At 37.3% G+C, this 26,878-nt stretch overlaps 1 protein-coding gene across 1 annotated transcript in view; it reads left to right on the forward strand.

The window, feature by feature from the left end:
* The first annotated feature begins 3,393 nt into the window (after positions 1–3,393).
* Positions 3,394–26,878, forward strand: part of SLC15A5 (solute carrier family 15 member 5) — a 32,866-nt gene continuing 9,381 nt past the window's right edge. Inside the window, exons 1-7 of the mRNA XM_050323400.1 lie at positions 3,394–3,763; positions 5,386–5,608; positions 10,354–10,523; positions 14,337–14,557; positions 17,057–17,246; positions 21,951–22,139; positions 26,475–26,606. Of these exons, the coding sequence (XP_050179357.1) occupies positions 3,394–3,763; positions 5,386–5,608; positions 10,354–10,523; positions 14,337–14,557; positions 17,057–17,246; positions 21,951–22,139; positions 26,475–26,606 (1,495 nt within the window). The remainder of the gene's footprint in view (positions 3,764–5,385; positions 5,609–10,353; positions 10,524–14,336; positions 14,558–17,056; positions 17,247–21,950; positions 22,140–26,474; positions 26,607–26,878) is intronic.

Here is a 26,878-nt window from a genome sequence, read left to right on the forward strand (position 1 = left end):
ACACTGAGCATGGAACAGAAGTAAATACAGGGCTGATTTTGGAAAGTATGAAGTCTAGTGTTAGCCTGTGCTGTTACCGCATCTTTTTCTCTCACGAACCCTCTTAACTCTTTTATTTAGTCACCTGTACCTGCAGCGAGACACCTGGTGCCAGAGGCAGTCCTCTGAACTTGTCTTTGCAGCATTTTCCTGCTTTCTCTCTTTCTGACGCCCCACTTTGAGCTGTTTCTTTAATGTGGCTGCCTGCTCAGGCTACCACCTTGACCTGTGTTTACACCATCAGGCAGCAAATCCCAGGCATGTTTGCCCCTGTTTGGCAATGCTCTCACCCAGAGCTTTTGCTCTGCCTTTCTTAAGTCTTCAAATTGCAGTCTTCAGGTCAGTGGTCGTTAAGCCAGCTTTGCAACCCTTGCAAGTTAATGGGAATCCTGGAGCTAACTAGAAAGGTCTGACCCATGTAATTTTTTATTTACGATGTCAAAATCCTTGTGTTGCATTGCCAGTCTTGTCCATGTCAATTATGTTTCCACCCCAGATATTTAGCAGGAACCACAGCTGCTGCTATGATGAAGGGTAATAATTTTTACATGTTCTTTAAAAGAGTAGAGTAAAGCTCAATTAAATTTCTTAAAACATTAGAGAGACTGACCCTTCTAGAACATAAACAGTGCTGGGCACTGAAGTTCTGCCCCTCAATTTCAATAAACTACCCCAACAATACAAACCCCTTCTTCTTGTCAGAGAAGATTAGTAAAAAATTTCAGTCCTAACCTGTCCAATTTGAAAAATTAAGGTAATGCTAACTTATAGGTTCTAGTATGACAAGAAGTAATCTTTTGCCTTGGGTAGTAGGGCACCAGATAACAAGTCTTTTATTAATGGTCAGACCTCTAATGAGCTCACACAGTCACATGGAAAAAAGTACCTTTATAAACCTCTCTCCAAGATTTGACTGTCGCATTTTCAGAGCCATCCTTCAAAGAAGATTTGTTTAAAAAAAATTATAAAGTCCTTACTGACACACAGAGGTACTGCCAGAAGGGCTGGATTTTTAAATAGCAGTTATTTTGTGCATCTGGTTTCTAGGAGCTTCAGAATGTATAAAGTTCTACATATGTTAATGTAAATAATAGACTTTCACCTCAGGCATTATGCAGTCCTATTGCTTTGTATAAGAATAAGTAAGAATAAGCCAAGTGAATGCCAGCTGATTCAATCAGAATTCACCTAAAATCATGCACAAGTAGATTGACCACCTATAATTGCTGCAAAAGGGGCTTAAAAAATAAATCCATAAAGATTACCTTGTTTTATGAAGTTGTATATGTTCTGAGCATTGAGTATGTTAAGTCATATACTGATCTGTGATTATTATCACCACCACACCCATATTAGTCACATGAAAAGGCAATTCAAGGTAACAATGAGAATCACCCACTTCCTCCTCTCTATGGCATTTATAAGGCTCAGTCAATTACTCCTTTTCCCCAGCTTGTAACCTAAAATTAGGCTAAATGAAGCCACATGAGGACTAAGAAACATCCAGACCAGCTAGTAGCCCTGCTCTCTGTAGTAGTTACCATGATATAGTTCACTGTGAATTGCTAGCACCTATGAGAACAGGTAAACTTTGCACGACTATTTGACATTGAAATTTCTGGGGGAGCAAGAGTATATTTATCATTGTATTTTCTAACTGATGCTAAAATGCAGTTGTATGTCCTTAAAAAAAAAAACTTCGCTAACAGTTAGACAAGAGTAGCTTCATGCAACAGAAGATATATGCACCTCTGAGTTAAAATACTTTGTCTGTCCTGTTTTGACTTGAGATTGGCTTCTTTAGGCTTTGTTGGAGAAACTAAGCTGAGTTATAAGTGATTTCACTTTGAATTCCTCAGGTTGGTTTGTCCAAATGAGGATCATTTTAGCTGTCATGGATTAGAAGACAGAAATAGTTCTTGGCATGCTACAAGTCACAGCTGTTTTCATACCCAACTGAACATCTCTGAAAACTATAAGTTCTTTGCTATCTGAGTTCTTTCTTTAGAATTATACTAGATTAAAAAAAAAATATATATTTTTCAGAAGTGTTTTAGGGAACAGTCTATTACTACTTAGATTTCCATTTCAGAGTTTCTGACCTGTGTGTTTGAATCACAGTTTCTTTTTTTTTCAGGTAATTTTGAAATCTATCTTTACCCATACTGATTATATACTATTGTTCTTCTGTTTTGTGATGAAGTAATTCTCATATTCTAAATAGATCTGAAGAGGTAAAATTTGAGTCATTATAAAGACAGGTGAAAACAAACAGCAGAGCCAAAGAATGCTATTAGAGACATTAAAAGTTCTGTTTAGGGAAGCTGACCTGATTTACCACTGCCTTGCAACATGTGTATGCATTTACATTTGTACCAAATAAATGAGGAATGCTTCTCATGTGTAACTGGAAGTATTTTGAACAGTTGTTAGGATCTTAATGAGTTCCACAAAATGAAGAAACTGATCTGGGAAATCAGCAAACTTCTCTGTGGATAGAGTAGCAGGAGCATTGTAAAGCAATGTAAGTTTGGCTCTTCCTAATTTCCTCTCAAAGTTGTAATTGCTTTTGTTTGATGTGAGAGAACACATCACCTGTGCCCCTGCCCCTTTTGATGCATTGCAGCTACAGTGCTACATCCACCTGGAGACACAGTTGTGGTTTAGGTTGCTTCTAGATTGCTTTTTTCTTTTGCTAATAAACTTAACTTACTTTCTTTAAAAATCTGCTTTTCTAACTTAAATATAGAAGCATTACTTATTTTTATAATTAACTTTATCTGAACTTCAGCCAAAAATAACAAGAACTATCATAATGATTGGATAAACTTTAAAAAAAAAATCCCTCTCTTTATCTACTTGCAGTTTTTCACTAGTTGCCTAGCTAAAGTATTGGATTATTTTAATCAAATTATTTTCTTGATCTGTTGTCTGTATTCTGCTGAAAATGTTAGCTTTCATGTGTATTTAAACCTTTATCTTTAACTTACAGATAGAGTTGCACATGCAGTATTGGATTCACATAATTTAATAGGTAATATAATTCTGGGGAAAAAAATCTTGTTCACCCCCAAATGGACTAATTAAATAAGCCAATTAACTTCCTGAGTGTTGCTAAATTCAGAAGCTGAAATGTTCATATAGGTCTTTGATTATTTTGTTTTGTTTTTTTTTTTATACTCTTTGATCCTATATGTAATATCTCAAAAGTGACAGGTGCCCTAAGAAATTGTAGTAGAGAAGTGTGGAATTCAAAGCAAGAGTCTTACCAGTTTGCTAATTGCAGTGGAGGAGCACAGAAGTCTACCTGCAACTTAAGCTGCTCTACTCAGTTGTACTCCAAAAAAGACAAGCATGTCTGATACAGACAGAAGAGATGTGCAAGGGAAGGGATTTTTGAACCACATGGTTGACAAGGAGCAAAGTCCCCTAGCTGGGAGAAGCAACCGTGATGGAAAACTGTCTCAACCCGAGAAGAAACTTCAAGAGGCTATTTGTGTGCTGCTGGTGGAGCTTTGTGAAAGATTCACGTTCTTTGGCATCGTGTGCAACATGATCCACTTCTGCACTGTCAAGCTCGGCTATCGCAACTACCAGGCAGCCATTGTCAACATGTGCTTTGTGGGCACCTCCATGCTGACACCAGTGCTGGTGGGCTGGATTGCCGAGTGCCTTGTGGGGAGGATCAAGCTTGTGTGCATCTGCATGTTTCTACACTTCCTAGGTAGGTGACACCCTGGGCACCATTTCTTGTTTTACGAATTGTCTTGCAGCAATGCATTCTCAAGCTTTGTGTTTGAAATCTAACCATTTTCTCCAGCCTTGTGGCCACCTTCTCTAATAGATAATGACTTAGTTCCTCCTCTACAAAATGCACTACAGTATTTTTACCTTTGTAGTTTTGTGAGGCAGTGCTTTGAACAAGACTAAGGAACATTTGTATGTGTATCTTGTGTGCAGTTGGTGCACAAACTTGACTCCTCTAAAGTGGGGTAGCTATTCAGAACCTGGATGCTCAACTCTTAAAATTGATCTCTTTAACAAATGTCTAAAGTTTTTGTTAGCGTTGTTTGGCACAAACGCAAGGCTTTAGTAGGAGAGAGAGTTTGGAAACTGTTTTCTAGCTGTTGGTAGTAAGATTGTATGTTACTGTTGTATTTGGACAAGAGGAAAAGTATTTCAGCATTTACCAGTATAACCAGACTTTGCCTGAAGTACAGACTGTACTCTTATACCTGCACCCAGGGCCTGCTTTCTGTTAGCACATTCTGAATCTTCCATGTGTCTCATTCTTGAGATCTTTTATATAAGAGCACTGTTCAAATTAAATATGACTGTTCTGTAGCAATTAGCCTGTCTCACAGCGGATGGTTACTCTGTCAACTTAAACCAAACTGATAGAAATACTTCTTACTTGAACCAGTTACTGAGCATAAGCAAGTCTGATTTCTACAACAGCCATCCACGTTGTAATTCAGACATGCTACAAAGCAAGTAAAAAATCAGAGTTATTCCTGTAATGTTCTTGAGCTGATTGAAAACCCTGGAAAAATTATTTTTATTGTGTCCTACTGTTTCTCCTATGGGATTCTGGTTTAAATTTCCTTCTACTACTTCTCCTTGCAGTGCATATCTTAAAGTAGAAGACCAGTGACCAGATTTTGAGGTATTTGGGAATTGTTTCAGATGGAACATTTTTTTGTTGGAGATAGATTGTTAAACATTCCTGATGCATTAGAGTCTGATGAGCAGTCATAGTCTTAGTAGTGGCTAATGTTTGTGTTGTTGAGGTGTCAATATATTTTAAGTTTAGAGTCCAAGTACAACTTGAAAAATCTGTAGCTGATTAAATCTGAAAGACTTGCTTTACAGACTGGAGGTGGCAAATGCTGGCAGTCCTTCTATGGGTAAAGTTTCTGAAAATCATGTGTTTTCCATGAAGATGCAGCAGAAAGAAGAAAAGAAAAAGTCTTCCACAAAAATTTTGATAATTTATTTGTTAAATTATGATTCTGGAGTTTATAGTAAAAAAGACTGCACTCCACACTGGGGTGTTTTGGGCTTTTTTGGTTAATTGGTGGTTCAGTTCACAGAAGAACCTGAATCCTTATAAGCATTTCAGAGGAAGTTTAGTTTTTGGAGGTCCATTGTGGTTTTGCCTTACTTTATATATCATCATCCAGAAAGGTTCTGCCTCTCTACAGGATTATGACTCTCCCTCTTTGTACTTTTCTGTTGTGTATCTTTGATTTTCCATCTGTCTTTGCAACGTACCTGCTTTAAAAAAATGTGTCTGATTCTTCTGATTCTAATTAATTTCAAACGGAAATTTTCTTTCCATTCCAGGCACAGCACTATTACCTGTTGTGTCATTCCCCTTTGAAGACATTTACATCGACAGACGACATGTTCTTCACACGCTACCCAAAAGGGAGCAGAAAATAGTATTCTACTTTGCACTACTCACAGCTAGTCTGGGAATAGGAGGCATAAGAGCTATAGTTTGTCCACTCAGTGCATACAACCTTGAGGAATGTGGACCAAAGGAACTTCTTTCATTTTTCAACTGGTTGGTAATTTAATGTTGGCTAAGTATCTGTTGGGAATGATAGAGCATTGCCTTGAAATTCACTACTGACCTACAAGGTAAATTCTGTGGGTGGTGGGTTTCATGCTTTGTTTTTAACCACAAAACTTGTAGATTTTGGAAGAGTTTCCAGGAGTTTTAGTTAAAACTTCTCCTAACTTTTTCACTTTGCTAGTAGGTGATAGTCTGTATTAACCTCTTACGGAAATATGCTGTCAGAATATTCAGGATTAAACAATTTGCCCAAATGCTCTAAGATTTGACCATCTAGTTGCTGTTGAAACAACACGTTCCACTTGGTTTTCTGCCTTTAATATGGCTATCCCTTTAAGATATTTTCCTGTTGCTCCCTAACTAACTGTGGTAAAATTCAATGATATATTGGAATTTATATCAGAGTAAATGTTTAACCTTGAGAGGCAGCAGTAGAGTCTGCTGGTTTGCTGGAAGTAGGGTTTGCTAGTAGTCTGTAACTGCTAAACTCAGTGGTAGGGAGCTGCATTGTTTCAACTCTGTTGCTGGGAAGTTCTGGCACCAGAAAAACCTCTTGACATTTGTGTTTTGGTTTGGTTCTTTTTAATTCTTTAAGAAAAATTGTTCTTAAGATGGTTCTTAAAATTCAGGGTGGTGTTTTTTTTGGTTTTTTCATATCAATTATTTCTTTCTCAGTGCATCAGGGAGGTAATTTGTAGTGATTTGTTTACCTTTCTTTATCACTTCTGCAACCCTATACAGGGTGCTGTACTTTCTGGTTAAACTGTCCAGTGAGGAAGTTGCAGTGGGAACCTCCAAATCCCTGCTTCAAGGGGTTAAAAAAAAAGCCCTAAACTGCCCCCTTTTCTCTCCTTTACATGCATGGTTATTAAAATCAAAACTTGGCACATTTGCATATTAACAATGCAATACTGAAGAATCAATGAAGATCTTAGTGAATCAGATCTCTTCTCCTTTGGGGATGGCTTTCCTGGCTATTCTTTTTTCCTCCAATTATGTTAATATCAAAGAGTTTTGAATTAAATCCAAACTTCAGTGAATAAGATAGCTTTACCAAAGGTGGATGAGACTGTTTAGTTCCTTAGAGCAGATTCTGCCTCCTTGACCTGCCCATAGGAGAGAAGAGAAAAAAAGTCTTTCCTTTTTTACTCTATTCTGAGTTTTAATCCTTAATTAGCAACATCATTTTGATTAAATAAGGCTCTGGGGGATTAAAACTGGAGAGCAATCAGTTGTTCTGAAAGATAGCTCTGGAGAATTTATTGTACTGTGGTCTTAGCCATTCAGAATTGTGTTTAATCAAAGTGACATTTCTCAGTGTTGATTACAAAGGAGATATAATGCGAATAAAAAGTTCCTTGGGGGAATCCAGATGGGTCAGTTCTTGGAGCTTTGGAAATATCAAGAAAGGCACATGTGCAATTAAAAAAAATTTAATAATTTTTGCAGTGACACCCAAGGAGATGCTGTTGGAGTGCAATCTCAAGTTTTAAAAAATGGAGAGTTCATTCTTAATCTCATTGAATGTCTCAGAATATAATCACTTTTTCTTGGTAGGTGCTTGTCTTGGGATTGAATTTTAAAATTATATATAATGAGATGCTTGCATGCTCTTGGTGAGTTTGAATCTATGTTCTTAGCCAAATTCCTTTTAAACAGTCAGAATTACTGAATTAAAGATTGGGTTAAAAGACCCTGTATCTATTTTCTAATTCAATCCTTCAAGAAAATTGCTTTGTACATCCAGGGCCTCGTTCTTACCCCTAATATGTACTATGGCTCTGACCTTCTAAATAAATAGAATATACCAATGCTAAGTGAAGAAGGGCTTGGATTCTGTTGGATTAGATTTCCCTAAGGCCTTCTGCATTGCTAAATGCTATTTTTGCAGCAGGAGAAATACATTCTCTCTGTAGGACCAGGGAATGAGAGCAAAGAGTGCAATCTAAACTGGGGTGAGAGTTAGAGTTATATCTTGTCTTAGAGATTTGCTTTAGAAAAAATAAATACAGAGAACATGAAACCAGTAGTATTTTCCACCCTCCGTCTTTCTTTTCCTTTCATGTATTACAGATCAGTTTCTGACATTATCCTGAACACATTTTACTTTGACTTTTTAAAATGTTTTTCTATTTCTCTGGGTTTTTTTCCTCCACCTTGCTTTTGCAGAGAATTCTGTAGTGATTCTGAAAAATTTACCTCCTCCTACAAAGATCTAGTACAAAAAAATATATAGCTTGGATTCTGACCTATACATGGAATATCTGGGCCTGAATTTGGATAAATCAAAACTTAATTTGTGAGAGCTAGGCAGGCTTAAAAGATAAAAACAAGTAATATTTCAGATAACAAGACATTTTCTGAGTCTTAAAAATTAATCCAAAAGGTCTATTTTCATATATTTCACGTGATCTCAGATAGTTTCATTCAGTAGTTTCATCTCAACTGTTACATTAAGTAAAAACTTTTTGAATTCTTTATACACATAAACAATATTTTCAATAAGAGTTGCTACTTCTTTAAAGTTATTGCAATGAATGCAGTTCTGTACAGTGTTATAAGAAGATTATTAGGTCTATGTGGCTTGTCACAGTAGCATTTAGGTTTGTATCTGGACTGCATTCTTGAAATGAGCCTCCCAAGTTGGCCTTTAGCTCTCACTGTGAAGAGACCTCCAAGTGCTGAAGCTCCAGGAAGGAGCTGTTCCCTACAAAGCTGTACATGATGTTCAGTTTGATGTGCCTAACTAAACCCACTATGTCCTAGTGGGACCTCTGAGACACTTTATGTAATGCCAGCCCAAATACTGCAGCATTAGGTAGCTGTTGTATGAGAACCAGCCAGGTTGTGTAGTTGTGTAGGTTTTGATCTGCTGCTGTCAGTGTGATATGACCACGTCCCTAAATTCTGTGTATTGAGGGTAGTTTATCTCTCTTGTTTGGGCAGTAAGAATTGCTAAACCCGTTGGGTTTTTTTCCTCCTCATTTTTGTGAGAGGAACTTTGTTTCAGTCTTACAGTACGATGATGAAGAAAAAAAGTGTTCTCCTGTGCTCAAGGGTTTTCTTTGGATGCCTTCTATTTCCAGTCAAACAATCTTAGAACCAAGAAGAGTGTGATGACTTCAGGTAGCTCCTGCACACTTCTTTAGAAAGTTTGGAAAAGAGTCACTGAAACTTCTAACTTAAAAAAATGTTAGGAATTGATTCAAGACATCTACACAATTTCTAACTGAACCAGTTGTGTAACTATATTTTTTTAAAGTTTTAGTTGAACAGCAGTCAACATGGGTAAATATAAAATCCCTTCTACTCTATCATCATGGAGCAACATAATTCCAAAGTGCCTTTTCTTTTATCATTGAGAAGATAATTCTATATTAATTAGGAAACATAAATATTCAAGTTCAAATGGCATATATGGGCAGAAGTGGCACTGAACAAGAAAAGAAGTTTTGTGTCCTCAAGCAATATGTATTAAGCTGTATAATTATGTATCAATCTATATTTCACCTTTAAATCAAACCATTTTGCTAAGGTTCCAGCAATGGTAAAGGAATCTCCTCTTGCATCTGCTTGCAAACTGTAATCTTTGATATATTGAGGCAGTACTACTCCACTATTGATCCCTCTTCTTTGTTTAAAATACAGTTGTCATCTTCTGGTGGGTTGACCCTGCCTGGATGCCACGTGCCCACTAAAGCTGCTCTGTCACTCCCATCTTCAGCTGGGCAGGGGACAGAAAACACAGCGCTGATGGGCTCAGCCTTGGCCAGTGTTATGACCATCTTGGATCTGTCCGGCATTGGCTCTGTTCGACACATGGGAATCTTCTGGCACCTTCTCACAGAAGCCAACTCTGTTGTCTGCCTGCGTGCCACACCAGACCAATACACATCTTCAAAGCCAACTTGGAACTTGAAAGTTTAGTCAGAGTTTAAATTCTAAACTTTAAAATTTCAAAGGTTAACTCTTCAAACCAGAGTCAAATTTAAAGTAAAAATAGCTGAATTATCTTTTGCTATCCTCCTATTCCTTAAAGAATATTTATTGTGATATTTTGAGGGGTTCTAAGCTGCAGTAGGGCTATCAGTAGTGGTATACCATCTGCTTTCCAGAGTGTGTGATTTTCCTTTGAATATGTTCTGTGATCAGGAGGAGTTCAGCACTTACTTGGGAAGCACCTCTACTGCCAAAGACAGTGTCAGACTAAAAAAAAAATTGTGACGGGAAACCTCCTTATTAAGATATTTTCAGAAGACAACAAAAGTTCAAGCTGAGCCTTGCAACTAATGACTGATAAATCAAATTATTTCTTAGATTTCTAAACATGTAATATTTTTTAACCAAAGGGTGGTGGCATTAAGTCATTTCTCTCTTAAGCTTAAAGCATATGATTTGATGATATTTCATACAAAAACTTATGCTACCAGATATTAAATGTGTAAATGTTAAATGTTGATGTATTTAATTAGCATCACCCACAAGAATATTTGCAGTACTATGCTGATAATTTGTTCAGCTCTACTGCTTTAGTACACTTACTTTAATCTTACACCTCTTGGAGCTGAGACGTTCAAGTGAAATTCTATTTTAATTGGTGTGTCAATGTGTGCATGGTACTGATGCTGTCCATGCTTACTATACTTAACCATGCCTTTAATTTGATGTTTTAATCTTCTGTAAAAGCCTTATGTTATTCAGCCTCTCTTCTCTCTCTTGTCTCTGTGTACTAGGTTTTATTGGCTGGTTAACTTAAATTCAGCAGTTGTCTTTGTCAGCATTTCTTACATCCAGCAGTCTGTGGCCAGGAACCTTGGTTTTCTTATCCCATTTGTGTCTGGGATTATGGCTATCATCACAATTCACATGATGAGGGGTGAAATGATTTACAAACCCAAAGCAGGTAAGAGGCAACTTAGGAAGTAACTCTGGAGATTATTTTCACAGAAGAAATCAACTTGCATATCTAAAAGAGTTTTTCTATAACACTGCTTTGTTTAGTTGGAGATCCTTGGGTTTTACCTCTACAATATCTTTTTGTAAAAGATAAAATATCCATTCTCTGTAAAAACAGACCTGGAGATTCTGAATAGGCTGTAAAAGTGGGAAGTAGTTTGTGGTAAACTCATGTATGTTTTCTGGCATATCAAGGAAATTGTCAAAGAATTTGCCTGTGCAGGAAGAAGTATAATATCCCTGCTGCTGGTGGAACTGATTTTGTCATGATTGGTTCAACCTGTGGCCAGTGTGTTTTGGTCAGTTTGTGTCTATGCTAAGTGTGTTCTATTGCTTCTCCTGAACTCACAGCTGGGCAGTCAAGCACAGGGGTTAGTCAGCTAAACAGGAATATGCATTAGTAGCAAAGTGATTTTGTAGTGCCTTTATCTTGCAGAACATCTGGTACTTACTGTTATTTCAACATACTTGCTTATACAACCTCAGGTGGTTTTACTCATTTGAAAGTAACTAGAAATACTGAATAGCTTTTAATAGTTCCTGTGCGGACTGTGCAGATATTTTAATACAGAAGAAGCTCTTACACTTTTGAGACCTCACCAGTTGGTACCTGAGCTCTACAAAATCCTTTGATAGACAATGTCCCTCTTAATTTATCAGGCACAAAAATGTAAGAGGAGCCAAGGTGGCTTGAAAAAGGCCATAAATGGCCAAATCTTCCTGTTCTTTTTTCAATAGAACCCAGAAACTGAAAGCAAGTTATTACTTCAGTATTTTTGTTGAATATAATCAAAGAAAAAATATATTAGTAGTGAGTGAATGAATGCATAAGCTAAGTGTTTGGTAATTATTGTAGCAAGGACATCACTAGAGAGGTTTATTCTAAATAAATAGAACCAAAGAAATGCATCGCCTCCACAGTGCCACCAAAACCTCATCATAATATGCAGCTGAGGTAAGCATTGACTACCATCAAATTAGCTAACTTGTTATGGAGAGACTGGGGCTCACTACAGTTTTACAACATGAGAAGGGAAAAACATTTAGTATATTCCTGATCTCAGCAATTAAATATGGACTAAATCTGTAATTTAATCCTTTAAATAGTTTAATCCTACTAAGTGGAATAACATAAATTCGTAGATTATGTCTGTCTTGACCCTCAATCAAACTAGTAGAACACTTTTTTCTTTGTATCAAGTGTTTTTCCCTATGACTTGAATGATCCTATATTTCCCAACTCTTTGCAGAAGGCCAGTCTCTAAATACCTGCAAAGTTTTTTATTTCCTTAGTGAAAACAAAAGATAATATACTTTGTATTATCCACTGAGGTGAAGAAATTAGAAATTCTTCAGAACTGTAATTCAAATCTATAGGTGACCTTCAATGATTTTTATATTTACTGCCTTTTTTATCTTAAGGTAATTCTTCAAATGGATGTTGCATTCAATTATGTTTTGCTATTGAACATGGACTTTATTGGCATTTCTTCCCACTGCTATAGTTTTAAGGACTTGCAGGTGAATAGAGATGAAGAAAAAAATGTCTACCATCTAGGGTGCAATGTAGGCTTTTTATTGCAATTAAATAGCACAGATATTCATAATTAGTTTACAGTGAAAGTAAAAGAATATGAAAGCAAAGGGCTGAAGTATAAACGAGAAGGTAAATAATTTTCTGAAAGTTGTAACTTAATATCTATACAGGCTGAAAACTTCAGAAATAAAAATATGTAGTGTATGATGTTTAGCTACATAATGTGCACTGATATAAATATTTATGCTTTTAAACATGTCTCCTACTAGCTGATCAGGTTTGTAAATTCAAAGAATTCACCACTATGGAGTTCTGTGGGGTTTACTTATTTTCTTTTAAAGAAGGGATGACATACTTATTCTGACTATATCATTGGCAAAATCCTCTTGATAATAATTAGGTTTATGTATCATTGAAGTTGCTTTCTGAACAGCAACTTCAAGCAGCTTTATCTTCCTGGTTTACTAGCTGTTATAATCTGCTGGAATTCCATGAAGAGAAACACAGCTAAATAATGCATTTGTCTGTTTTGTCTCCTGCAAAATAATGTTTCCAAGGTAGTTGACTGAAATGAGATAAAGGAGAGCCTCAGCTGATCCATTAGGAAAGGCAGGGAAATATCGGGTTTTGTTGTTTATTTTAGTCCTTTTTTCAGTGAGAGTGAGAAAGAAGAGTCTGCCCAACACATCTCCTTTCTTTTGAAATGTGAGGGCCATGACCATATTCAAGACTGGGTCACGTGAACCAGGACATGTTGCTTTGTTGAACTGTCTGCTGGTCTTGTCATGGGTTACTCTGTGCATCTCCTGATTTCAAATCTGACTGGGCTTAAACCCTGGTAGAGTAGTAATGCCATGTTACTGTTTCTTATTTCTTGTTTTGAATGTCCAACCTCTAGGGTAGGGCAAAGCAAAATATTATCTGATCTGAAATATTTAATTACAAGCTCTGCCAATTAATTGAGCTGAAACCAAGTTTTCTGGTATCTCTTATTTACTTCTGAAACTACCTCTGCTTTAAAAAGAGCCCTAGGTCCCACTTGTTTTCTGGTTAGCTTCTTAGTCAAATCACTCTGGAAGTCTGCAGATTTTTTACTTTTCGCCTTCATATTAGGTCTTAAAATAGTCTAAGATCTTAAACGTCACTTATAACAAGTGGTAAGAATAGATGCCTAGTACAGTCATACAGAACAATAAAAACTGTACCAACTCTGTGTTTGCAAGCTTTAATAAGCTATTTCAGACTTTATTCCATAGTGCCAACAGTCTTCAAGTTAATACTAAACAGCCAGGGAGTTTTAAATGTTAGTTTATCTAATAAGGTGCCCTTACTTAATACTCTAGAACAAGTGCTTCCAGTAAGTGTCAATGTATATTTCTGGAAAATAATTTCCATATCAGAGATAATAGGGAGATATTTTCCCTCTGCAATCTTACTTCACCTTAACTTTTGGAAAGAACTTACTGTAGTGCTTCAGCACTCAGAAAAGTCGAGAAGTGCCATAACCCTTATTTGCACGGATGGCAACTTACCAAAGGTAAATTAATCTACACTTCCAAGCCTGATGCTAACAGTTTTGTCCTCATTTTACTTCTGTTTCCTCTGAATCTGAGAACCAAGTTAGCAATTCCTGAACCCAGTAACCAGTGAGCAAGTTTTAATATGCCAAGTACTGAACTGTAAACTTTTTTCTGTCCCAGCATGCTACTTGGAAGTCCTGAGATAATATTTCTGGCTTTGAAATTCATCCATGAGAATTTTCTTATCTCATCAACTATTTCTTAAAATCCTTTTCCTTCTCCCTTTACTACTGCCCTCCCAGTGCTGCTGGACTTCAGCAGGTATGCAACATTACAGTACTGTCTTGAAATGAAAACTAACAACATTCAATGAAAGGAAAGAAAAAGCAAAGGAAATTAATGCTTTGCTTGCTCAATCTCAGCAACAAATTGTGGTGTGTTAAATAACTGGTAGCAGAAAGGAGTCTTCTCTGTGGATGTTTGACAGGATTGCTTCTGTAACAATTAGGTTGAGAACCAACTGTGTCCAAAAAAGAATGTTTTGAAACAAATCCAGACTACTATTACCTTTCTCCTACCCAAAAAGACACAAAGGTGAAATATTTCAGTTTATATTTTTCCTTCCAAACTGTTTTGTCTTGTCTTCTTTATTTTGGCAGCAAATAAAAACGTACCAATGTCTACTGTCTCTGACTGTTTGCAGACAGCTCCCTGCTGACGACTTTTGGGGTAATTGGTAGTGCACTGAAAACGCGCTGTGTGCAGTATCGCTACTTCGGCGGAGGTGTGACCAGCTGGCTGGATCATGCCAAGGAAAACTATGGTGGCCAGTACAGTGAGATTCAGGTGGAAAGCACGAAGTCACTTGCGAGACTCTTCCCATTGTTTACTTTCCAAATTCTGTACAGAACATGCCTTATGCAGGTGGGTACACAACTTTTAAACAAGAAACTTGAAATAGGCTGTGACACGTTTACTACTATATCTGTAGATATGTTTGTTCCAAGTTTTGCTTTACCAGCTGAGCAACTTTGCAGATTAGTTTCAATTACCTAAGAATATTCCTTGCTATAACCTCTAGTCTCATAAAATAATGAAAATTGACTTGGTCAAGACTCATTAAGGAGCTTGTGTGACTGCTTGCTACTCCTTTCTCTGAATCTTTACTGGTTGAAACATCTTGTACTGGAGTCCTGTGCTCCTCGTGCTGCTGTGTTGCAGTTATCCATACAGACTCAGGCTCGGTATTCTTCCTGAAAAATGTAATTTTTCCACTTAGTAAATGTTTACTTACTTTTGGGGAGATGCAGAAAATTTTATTTGCTGTTTTGGTTGCATATTTCTCCTACTGTTTTGACAGGCTTATGTGGTTGTTGTAGCTACAGTGGAAGTGGGTGGTTTTCCATTTGTGGAAAGAAGCAGTCCTTTCACAGCCCCTCTGTCAGGCTATCTGGTTCTTTTCGTTTTGATTGAGTGTATGTTATATAAATGTAAATGTGTCAAGAAGCTACTTAAGCTGACGTGATTCCTTCAGATTCGTTTCTGTCTGGATGATCCTGGCTAAGCAGGAGTTTGAGGTAGCTTACCCTTTGGCAACTGGAATAACAAGTTTATGAGCTATAACTTATTCCTGTTAAAATGTTGCTTAAGGAAATTCTTACAAGCATGTGGCATATACTGCTTCACTGACACTTCCTCTTGCCATCATCCCACGTTCCCATCCATCTGGTTTATTCTTTGTCCTCTTGCCTTCCCAACTCTCCCCTCTCCCCAAAGGCACAAAAATCCCCAGCAAACAAAAAAAAACCCTACCAAACCAACAAACACATATATTTGACCAAGGTTATTCTTTAGTGACTAGATGAAAATTAACCAAATATCATTAATCAAATATATAATAATCAGGTATTTATCTAGAAAATATAGAAGTATTTCCACTGCTGAAAGAATCTACTTACTCCTTTAGCAGAATTTGCTATAAGTTTAAGACTCTTTCTCAAAGTGATAGATTAGTATCTTTTTTTTTGAAGATTAAGAACATTTTCTTCATATTACTAACAGCTTTCAGTGCCTGTGATTCATGTTGATGATATTTTAATTCCTATTAAGAAGTCAATTCTTACTTGCAATAGGCATTAGAAAAAAAGGATCCAACAAGATTTGGCTCTGTTCTAAACTTGCTTAGTTCTATTGCTATTTATTCTCCCTTTTACAATTTATATCTACTTTTGGAGATGGAATGTAGGTTTTTTCATATTTTTATTAAGATCTATCATTCGAGTAATTCCTTAGCACTGAACAGACTCCCAGGGAGTAGGGTCGACTATAACCATTGATGAGAAACCCTACATGAGCTCAGTTACTAACTATACATTAATTTTCAGACTGCTATAAAGCAGTAATATTCTACCTGGGTTTGAAATTACCAGTCATATTGAAGAGCTGTGCAGGATGCTGCAGGAATCCCAAACTGACTAAAAACAGAAAGAGAGTAAAGAAACCACTTCTACATAGAGCTCTGTCTTGGCAGTACTCTGAACTGATCGAGTTGGAGTTTGTCTTCAGTAAAATGGAGCAGATTATGGCTCCCTGATGCACATGAATTTAGTTAATCAACCTTCCTCAAAAAACAAACAAACAAACCCCCACCAGAACTGAAAAATCTGTTGGTAGAAGCCACTGGGATTTTGATTTTATTCTTTTTAATAAACCCAACAGATCTTCTGTAGAGCCTCAAACAAGCAGGAGGAATTATCTGTTTTAGTAGTGAAAGAGTCTTACAAATCTACTTAATTGCATACCTTGATGACTGCCATTGGTGGGTTCCACATCTGCTTCTTTTTGGTTTTAGTTTTCAGTTCCCAGGAGCAAAAGGAAGTCCTCTATGGCTGTCAGTTGCACTAAGCTGATTCTAAGGCTGTGGTCGAATTTTCACTCCCAATAGCTTTTAAAACCATGTGCTGGCAAGAGTGTCTTAAGAAAAACTCTCACCTCGAGCACACAATTGGAAGTTCAAAATTTTGTCATTCTAGTATTAAATCCCCAGCATCTTGCTGTTCTAAGATTCTGTTCTGTTAAGCACTGTCTGGGCAAAGTGACTAAATTATTAGGCCATTTGGTATATTGGCTAATAGCTCTAACTGGGGGTGGTCAAATAAATTTACCAACTGTTGCTTTGAACTGTTAAACTCAAGAGAAAATGTTATAGAAGGACAACGTTACATTCTGGCAGAGAATTCAGATATTGCCACTATATGAAAGGCCTCCTTTATGAATGATCATTCCTTTTAGCCAGCAGGTATTTGGTTTAATGTGACTTCTTCAGATGGAAAAGTATCAGAGAAATTTCCAAATATAGCAAAAATCTTATCCATGAAAGATACCTGGTATACTAATGGAGTGGGGTTTTATCCTTCAATACAGATTCCTTCAGGATATTATCTCCAAACCATGAATTCCAACCTGCACTTCAGTGGATTTGTCTTCCCAATTGCAGCAATGAATGTGATAAGCATTGTGCCCCTACTAATTCTTGTTCCTATATTGGAATGCATTAACTCCTCGTGTCTCTTTAGTTCCAAGGATACTGGACATTCTCCAACAATTTACATTGGTATGTGTAAAATACATGTGTTTATATACAGTTATAATACAGTTTTACTCTGTATTTCTGAAAAATATATTTCTGAAAGAGAAATTTCAGTATGATAGATGATCTGATACAACTATTTTTGCCATAAATATTAAGATGGACTTGTTTTGGGATGATGCTCAGATGTAAATATGTTTCAGAGGAATTATTGAAAGTCCTGGAAACACATACTAGAAATCAAGAAAAAAATGTATAGCATTTGTGTAGGACAGAGACAGATGTTTCTGACCAATGAAAAATTTTGAGGCACACAAACAATAACTATGAGTCATCCTAGTATTGGAGAGAAGTGGTATTAACTATTTTGTCTTGAGAATTACTCTGACTTGGTTATCTTCTAATAGGTTTTGTTTATCCATTTTTTGGAAATTAATTTACATCGAAAGTCTTTTTTGGAAAAGAAAAAGTCCTTTAGTTAGTTGCTCTCTGATACTGGATAAATGTGTGTTGCTGAAAATGGTGAGTTTGGATTCAAATAAGTAGGTTATGTACAAAGGCTTTGTTTTTCTGGTATTTTTTACACTATAACTGCATTGTTATTAGGATTGCAACTCATAAGAGGGAAACTCTATTATCACTAGTACAGTTTCTTCCAGATTCTGCAGTTGTATCACAAGTGAAATAAAAGTATCTGGTCTAATTGTGTATCTGCAATGGGTGTTTTTAGAACTGAGGAGCAAAAGAAACATGCAGACAACTATGCAAGACAAGTGGGTGTGTATCACCAGACTGCTGTTCCCATTGAAAAGGCTGAACATTTCACAGGTGGAAAGTTACTTGGAGAGGTACAGCTTCCTCTCCAGTACCAGAATTTTCATTAAAATATCTAGTATGGGATAGTTGTTCAGGTGTTTAGCAATTTGATTGTTAAGATCCTTAACTGAAACATGCTTTATTGTGTGCTCACCTAAAACAAAAAGGGCTCTCCAAAGGTGAAGTGTTCTCTCTTTCTCACAGTGGTAAAAGTCTTCCCTGTTGGGAGCCCCAGTGCTTTCAGCAGTAACCATTGTAACCTCAGGATTGGAGTTTGGCACTCATTTCAGAGAAATTCACAGTCTAGAAGCAGTGGTGACTTTAGTAGGGGTTGGGCCTCCTGCTGTAGACATTCCTGTGATTTTTTTTAATTTATTTTTATTTATTTGGCTTGTAATTATCCCCAAACCTCTTATGTTCTACAGAACATAAGTGATTTGGAGAAACCCTTTTCTCATGTTAGCTACATGTAGTACCACTAGAAAAACAGCTTCCATTCTTTATTCACTTAAAACTATTCCCTTTCATAGATATACTCATTAAACTTCCTACATTTTTTATCTTCCAGTCTGCATTACAAATCTCAGATGAAAATATTTATAAACCACTATTTTCTCAGTGTGCTGCTATTAATTCAGTGCCCCATGGCAGGCAGCACAGTGAGTACTGACACACACAGAGGTATTAATCTGACTAAATTAGCCTAATTAAGAGTGTTATTAAGTTTTATACAAACCAGAAGCATATAACACAGCAGGTTGCAATTACCCTAGTTTTTAAAATAACATCTGCATTCAAACACAAAAAGCACATTCAGATAATCATTTTCCTTTAAACTGTGGAAATTTCAAGTTAGTATTAATGTTCTATCCTGTTATGTTGAACAGCAGTAGAATATATGCAGTGGTTTATTCTTAATAGCTTCATTTATTAAAATAGCCTCCTGTTAGAGGTGATAAATTACCTGAGGCATAAAAATACCTGTGAGTACAGGCAATGGCTTTAGATATCCAAGTATATGACTGCACCTGCAAATATGGTAGACCTCTAAGTGCCAATATTTTTGCCAACAGTTAATTAGGTTCACAATTATTTTCAGGAACAAAATTGGAAGTATAAATAGGCAGTTGGTGTTAAGCCAGCCTATAACTATATTTTAATTCAGCTCTTGTAAGAGGAAGAAATTTCAACAGTTTTCTGGAAATTCTCAGTATGTTAAGAATAACAGTTTTTAAGGATGAACCATATAGACAATGTTGAACTGAAACATCTGATTGTTCTATATTAAGGGTCTATATGAAAACTGTAATCTGTTACTTTCTGTCTAGTTGTTAGTTTATTCGTAAATTAGGTATGACCTAAAAAACATTAAAATCTTAACATGAATTTAGATTTTGTCCCAAATTTTTGAGTATCTGTACCTCTTTATGAAAAAACATGAATAGTTGGTAGACTCAGGGGTTTTCCAGTTTCTTAGTTGTTTGTGGGTTTTTTGATTGTTAAGATGGAGCTTTTTTTGGTTTTGTTTTAGATTTTATGCTGCTTGATTTGACCAATAATGTAGTAGATTCAGTAGAGAACTGAAATAGTATGTCTGATGTGTGCATCAGCTACAGGCAAGAGGTTCTAGATAAAACACCTGAGCCATAGAAGTTCTTTCTGTAATATTCTTAACGGCTGACTATACTGAAATGTTGTCTTAGTCTTGGATTTACTCTATCCACGAGTGATATGGAGAACAGCTCTCCATTCAGTACACAAAAGCAAGCTTCCAGTCCAAGGTCTATTTGAGGTGATTTGGAAGTTCATGATGACGATTTATCCTAAAGACATTTGAATCTGAACAAGTATTTTTAACCCGTGTTATTCAGGATATGAGATCAGGACTCACAAAGGTCCAATACCTTAGTCTCTAGTTAACATAAAGAACCTTGTCCTAGAATCACCCCCAAATATTACTAAAGCTATAAAACCAAAGCCTCAGATAGTCATTCTAAACTGCTTGTTTCAAACAGAACTGGAGGGAGAAGAGTTAGGAAAACCAGATCTCCAAGTCTCTTGGTTTCTTCCTCTGCCACATAAAGTCTTAAAAGATTAAAATTAAAGTTGTTGGGCATTCATAGTTTACTTTTTCTGAAAAGGAAAGATGTAAGGAAAATGCTTCAAGTATAGAACTGTGTAGTAATACTGAACTGCTTCAGGTTTCTTTAGTACCAACATAATTTTTCCCTAGGAGAGCTCTTGCTTTGGAAGATTACAAGAAGCTCCTTGAGGGCTTTATACTTGGCTTTGACAAGCTGCATTGGTTAGAAAATGCTGTTGAATTCCCTCCTGTCATCAATTTTCAAACAATAATTCATCGATGTTCTTATTAAGCACTAGAGGAGCCTTAACAGCAAAACAGCTTCCAAGGCTCAGGTTAGGCGTTGGGGAGGATATTAAAGCTGTGAAAATGCAGGAAAACGATGCTAGTTGAAGGGTTTGAGAGTTTGGTGCTGAGAGAAGAAACACAGAGCCTGAAAAAACATAACAAGGCTAAGGCCAATTAGCTGTGTGAGTTTTCCACCTCTTCCATACTGACATCCAAAAAGAAAAATAGAAATATAGAAATATGTATAACACAAAAAAAAGCTTTTGACTGTTGACGTTAAATCTAATATGTGTAACAATTATCAGTCACGAAGTCAGAGGAGGCTTTGAAAGAAAAACAGAGTCCAAGTATTTGAACCAAAACTGTCAAAAGAAACCAAATTCTCTTTACATTATGGCTTAGAAATACTGACAAATCAGAAATTTGATTAAAATAAGTGGGAGTTTAAACCATAAGAAGTATACATATTTCAGGTTCAGAGACTTACTTGAAAACTGTGCTTACTTTGTGTATTTCTTTTCTGGGAGGCTACAACCATTTCTTACTGTCAGAATCAACAAATATAAAATAATACATTTAAATTGTATCCTCTATGCCACGGGTGAAGTGTGCATCTGAGTTTTAGAACCTTTCATTGTGTTTTATGAGGCTAAACATATAGGGTTGGAGGGTTTTTTGGTCCTGTGAGCTTGTGCAGTGCTTGCACTTGTGCCTTACCACTGAGGCAGGTGTAAGACTCCAAGAGCTGGCTGTGCAGAGTTATACTGAAATGTATTGGGGATCCAGTGTTTTGTGGATCACGTGGCAATGCTGCTTCAAGACAGCTGAGAAAGGCAATTGTAGTCTCACAGCTTACATGTGAACACTTAGAAAGCTGGAGATTAATTCTCCCGGTAATGCAACTCTTCTCATCCTGAAACCTTTAGCAATCCAGCAAATGCACTATAAACAAACTTTCTAGAGTAGTTCAAGTGGAGGAAAAGGAGAAAATGTAGGAATTCTTGATCTCCTGAGGTGTGATATGCACAACTAATCTTTTCCTCTTCTATCTGCCATGGCCTTCAGCCTTAGAAACCTAGTACTTTGAGTGCCTGCATGGCTTCTTTTTAAATAGGAAAACAAATGATTAACATTTATGGCACAAATGTATATTTCAGAATCTGACTGCTGTTCAAGTAGGATAATTTCCTGCTGCTTGGTAGTCTTTCCTACCCAGTCTCTTGTGATATCTGGAAGGAAGTTTGCCTTTTCTTTCTCTCCTCCTTTCTTACCTCTCTCAATCTTCAAAAAAAAGTATAAAGTTCTTCTTTGTGACTTTCGTCTTCAGAAAAGTTTTTCCTCTCTCAGTTATTTCACATTCTTAAATTCCTTCCGTGCTGAGCTGGTGTTCCTTTGCCATATTCAGGTTAAGGTGTTCAGATAGAATGTTTTGGGGTGGGGAAGGAAAGTATTTTTGCATTTCTTAGGGCTTTGCTTCATTATAAACACATGATGGCCGTGTACTACAGCCTCGGTGAATGCTCTCTGTGCTCTTTGCCCAGTTGTAGGTCAATTATCCGCTGCACTTTCTGTGATGGTTGCTGGCTTCTCTGAAATACACCGAAAGCATTTCCCTCAGGTGGAGCAGACGCTTTCCGAGGAGGTTCTCCTGGTCTCCTCCATGCCTTGCTTCCACTTAGCTCCTCAGTACATCCTCCTTGGAGTGGCTGAAGCCTTGGTAACTCCCTCCTGTAAGTAAAACCTAATAGGCTAAAGCAAGAGAATTATATCAGCTACCTAAATATAGTTACAGTCGTTTGATATTTTATCTCTGGCTCTCTTCCATGGGTTTAATGAGCAGATCTGTGCTTTACCTGCTTCAGAGAAGCATAATTTGTCTTGCTGGCTGTAACTCAGAACGAGCAATGATGTTGTTCCAGATTAACTGGAAGGTAGTACAGTCCAGTCAGGTCCATGGGGTGTGCAATCCACTGTTTGGCCTTGAAGCTGAACCTGCTACAGGCAGGACTGGATGAGCTCCTGAGATCTCTTCTGACCTGAACTCCTCCGTGATGATTTTATTGAGACAGAACAAAAATACACATGACAGCTAAACTCTGGTTACAGTCTGTGACCACTTTAAAGGCCACAGTCAAAGCAAGGTGAAACAGTTTAGCTCAACACTTTCCATTTGTGGACCCAGCAAATAGAATTATTACGTGTTTTTCACTGACACAGAGCAAATGTGGGCAGGTAACACAATGCAACTGACTCACCTAGAGAATGTTGTAGGCAGATGCAAAATTTTTGTTAGTGCTTCAATCAGGAGTCATTAGAACATGCCTCCACAGATCATCACACCTTAACTTGTGACATGGAGCCAGAGATAAACACTCCTGTTTTTCAGAGCACAGGCAGAGATCAGCTTGTGTCTGCCATCCACACATTATGTAGTCATACTCTTGATTGTGAGTCTGAACTCCTCTACCTTCCATTATTTACTTTTCCATGTCTACGCTGACATTTCTGAGGCTTATTTTCTTCTGAGGAGCATGCAGAGTGTTTACCAGTGTTTTACATTGGAGAGCTTTAAAAAAAAGTTAATATTATAAAAATAATGTAAGCAACATTCACTTAGAGACACAGATAAAGTAATTGACTAGCTGATCTCTGCAGGCATTTAATTTGATGGGTTGGGTGTCTCTTGTTCCAGTACAACCCCAGAAATGTTCAGCTTTTTATTTAAGAGCAGGAAATAACTTCAGTGTCTCAGCTTCATTCTTATACTCTAAGACTACTGAAAGCTGTGGGTCACAGTCTGTCACTAAAAAGGTAATTTTCCCTAGTTTTAAATACTTAGCACTTTCATAATGCCTCTTCATCTGATAGCTCTCAAGTACTTAACTGAGACAAGTTTCTAGGCAGGTAATTTGGTTTCTAGGTTACAGGCTAAGTGTAACTGAAAACTGTGACCTTCTCTGTTTAGCTTAACAAAAAAAAAGGTTAGGAGGTGACTTGCTTACAGTCTTCTCATGCAAAAGCATGTGAAGAATATTGCTGGTAGAATAAAGCTTTTTAATTTAGCAGACTGAGATACAGCTGAAGTCCAGTGACTGGAAGATGACATTAGCCTTTAGAAAAGAAATAAAACTCTATGCTGGGTTTTTTCATTTTTAAAGATCTTCTTAAAGGATTGTGATTAGAACTTCCTAGGAAGAAAAGCCATCTTTACCCATTTAAGCAAAGATTAAACATCTTGCTAAGACCTGCAGTTAGAATTGTGATTTAAGAACCCAGGCAAATGGGACTATGTCTAAACTTCAGACTTAAGGTGGGTGCCTAAAGTTGCTGTAGTTGATGGGGATGCTGGCCTCCATTCCCTTATCCACACAGATGTCTGGCCCCGATTGTCATGGAGTGTCTCAACTGTGCACACTGGACAAGCAGGATCTTCTCAGTCTCTGCTACCCCAGATGCTGCTGGAGAAGAACACAGTTTTCCCTCAGGTCTTGCACCATGTCTGATGACACTCCCAAGCAGATGGTTGAGGTTCACTGAAGCACATCTGGCAGCACTAAGCATCTGTATTCATGCTTCTGAACTGAGATCTAGGTTTTTACTTCATTTTGAACTGAATTGCCACCCAGGAACCATTCAGTGAATCTCTGCAGATGTTAGTGACAGCCTAGACGTTGTTTCACCTTTCCTGGCATTTACTGCCTTTCTTATGCAGAAGGTCAAATTCAATTATCATAATAATTTACTTGACCTGGAAATACATGATCCAAGTTGAAGACAGAAATGTTCACACTTATAATCAGAGGGAAGGAAGGAGTTATTTCATTTCTGAACTGCTTGGTTAGAGAAGTTAGATTTGGCATATTAAACTCTTTATCTTCATTAGCACCTCTCTTAATAGGACTGTTCAGACTGGAAAAGAGAAGGCTTCAGGGTGTCCTGATTGTGTCATTCCAGTATTTCAAGAGAACCTAAAAGAAAGATGGAGAGAGACCATTTACAAGGGCATGTAGTGACAGGACAAGGGGGAACAACATCAAATTGAGAGTAGGTTTAGATTAGATGTCAGTAAGATATTCTTTTCTGTGAGGTTGGTGAGGCCCTGGCACAGGATGCCAAGAGAAGCTGTGGATGCCCCATCCCTGGCAGTGTTGGATGGGGCTCTGAGCAACCTAGTCTGGAGGGAAGTGTCCTTTCCCATGGCAGAGGTGTTGGAACTAAATGATCTTTAAGGTTCCTTCCAACTCAAGCCAGTCTATGATTTGGTCCCTGATACTTAGAATTATGTTTATACAACATATTTCATTATCTTATTGACAGGAGTTTTGTAAAATCATCTGCTTCAGGTGACGTGAGCATCTCTTAAAATAGTATCATCATTTAATGGTCCCCTAGCACTAAGATAGTATTTAAAAATAAAATAATTATATTACTCTCCTCCACAGCATTAGAATGTAAGATCTCACAGATGTGAGAACGTAAAATCTTTGCCAGGCTGAATTTGTAGCCCTTGGTTTTAAATAGGAAACTAGTCTTTTAAAGTCCAGTGGTTTAAAATAAATCAGTGCTTGCTGAAGTGCTGCAAGAATATCATCATCGTGTCTCAAAACACTTAGAAATGGGAAGCCTTGTAGCAAACGGCTATGTTAGAGGCTGTATCTGGGATTGCTTTGCCCACCAATGAAATGCAATAGTCTCCAGGGTGAAATGCAGCAGCTCTTTAATAGTTCCCCACAGCACTGTGGGAGCAGGGAAGACTGGAGTATGCAACTGAAACAGCAGGGGTAATTTAGGTAAGGAGGATGCAATTACCCAGGCTGAATTTGGCCAAGATGCATGTTTTGCACCCCTCCTTTTAGAAGAGAGGTATAACCAAAAACTTTTTAGTCTTAGAGATTCAAATCAGCCAGGACACTGACTGTATGATGTTTCAGACTGTGTTGTTGCATCTGTAGATGGTGTCCCAGGCTCAGCTGCTTTTGCTTGCCCTCAGGTTTTTGGTTCTTTTTGTGAATAAGGAAGAAAACACTGTCCATGGTGTTTTTTTCTTTAATATGTTTCCAAAGCTCTCATTTGAACATTCAAATTATAAAGGATGAAAGGTGGTGATTGCAAAGTATCATTTGTATTCAGAGGTGTTTCAGCTGAGCATCAACTCAGCATCCAAAGGGGATACTCTACAGCATGTTTTTCAAGCTAGAGGTCATGCAAATTCAACTAATAAAGCAGGTTGGGAGTCACTGGGGCTTGCCAAGTGAGTGTGGATGAGGACTCAAGGTATGAAATTAGGAAAGAGAAGTTTATTGATAATCAGGGAAAAATAAAAAAAACCAGCTATTATAAAGTCTTGCTGTTACTGTAACCTACTTTAGCCAAATTGCAGCTGGTGGGATTATTTACAGTCATCTGTGCTACAACAGCATGCTACAGCTTCTCCTCAGTACCAAAGCTTTTGCTTCTTCTGGTTTAGCCTTCTGGCAAGAAAAAAAATGAAGAATGATGTCTTAAAAATGATCCAGTGAGTCTGGGGGTTGCACTCTGGGGAAGAAGAGCATTGTCCAGCTTTAAGATAAAGCACAGTAAGTGCCCAAGTTAATGCAGAGCTCTAGATTTTGGAAGTATTTAGCAGGGGCAGCACTGCATTGGCTCTGGCCCAGGAGTTCCTGCTGTTCTGCAGTTAAATATCACACCTGTTGTCCTCATACCTACTGACCATGGTGGTGTTTCTCTGGTCTTGCTGATGCCTGAGTTTTTAAAAGGTGAAAGCAACTATATGAGTGAAAGATCCTTGTGTACTTGTGGAACACTGATAATTGTACAAGCTAAAGTTTATTACAGAGATTCACTTAAACAGTTTAGATAATGCTTTGTTAATAGGGTACATACTAACACATCTGATTGGTCTTCTACAGCCAGTACATTCTCCGTATAAAATATGGAAATTCCCTATTACAGGTGCTTTGAGATTTTTTTTTCTGTCTTATCTGTCTTCTGACATAATTTACTTCTTTTTTTTTTTTTTCTTTTTTCTGTTTTTAGCCTGTAACTGTATCTGTTTCCTTTCTAAGGTGCCTTACTTTCATTCCGGCTTGTGCCTGAAAGAATCAGAGGGATTTCCATGCATTTTTTAGCTCTTTTTAATGGAGTTGGCTGCTTTATGGGAGCTTTCTTTGTTCAGACAGCCCACGCAGGCACTCAAGGTAAGAGTATGCTCATAATTGGTGTTGCTGAGCAGTTTTCTAATATTATTGATTTGGAGAATTAGGCAGCAGAATTAAAGGAGATGCCAAAGTTTCATTGATTTGCTCTCACAATTAAGATGGAATTAAGATAGGAAATAGCCTTCCGACTATATTCATCCAATTTTAATGAGTCATCTTAGTTTTGATAGTTGGAGTAATTAGAGGATGGCATCTTGCAGGAAGCCCTCTCATCCAATCTCTGTACTTCTGTTCTGGGAGACAAGACAATA

This window comes from Myiozetetes cayanensis, unplaced genomic scaffold (genome assembly GCF_022539395.1).
Source record: "Myiozetetes cayanensis isolate MyiCay16 unplaced genomic scaffold, myiCay2020 scf3, whole genome shotgun sequence".
NCBI classification, from domain to species: domain Eukaryota; kingdom Metazoa; phylum Chordata; class Aves; order Passeriformes; family Tyrannidae; genus Myiozetetes; species Myiozetetes cayanensis.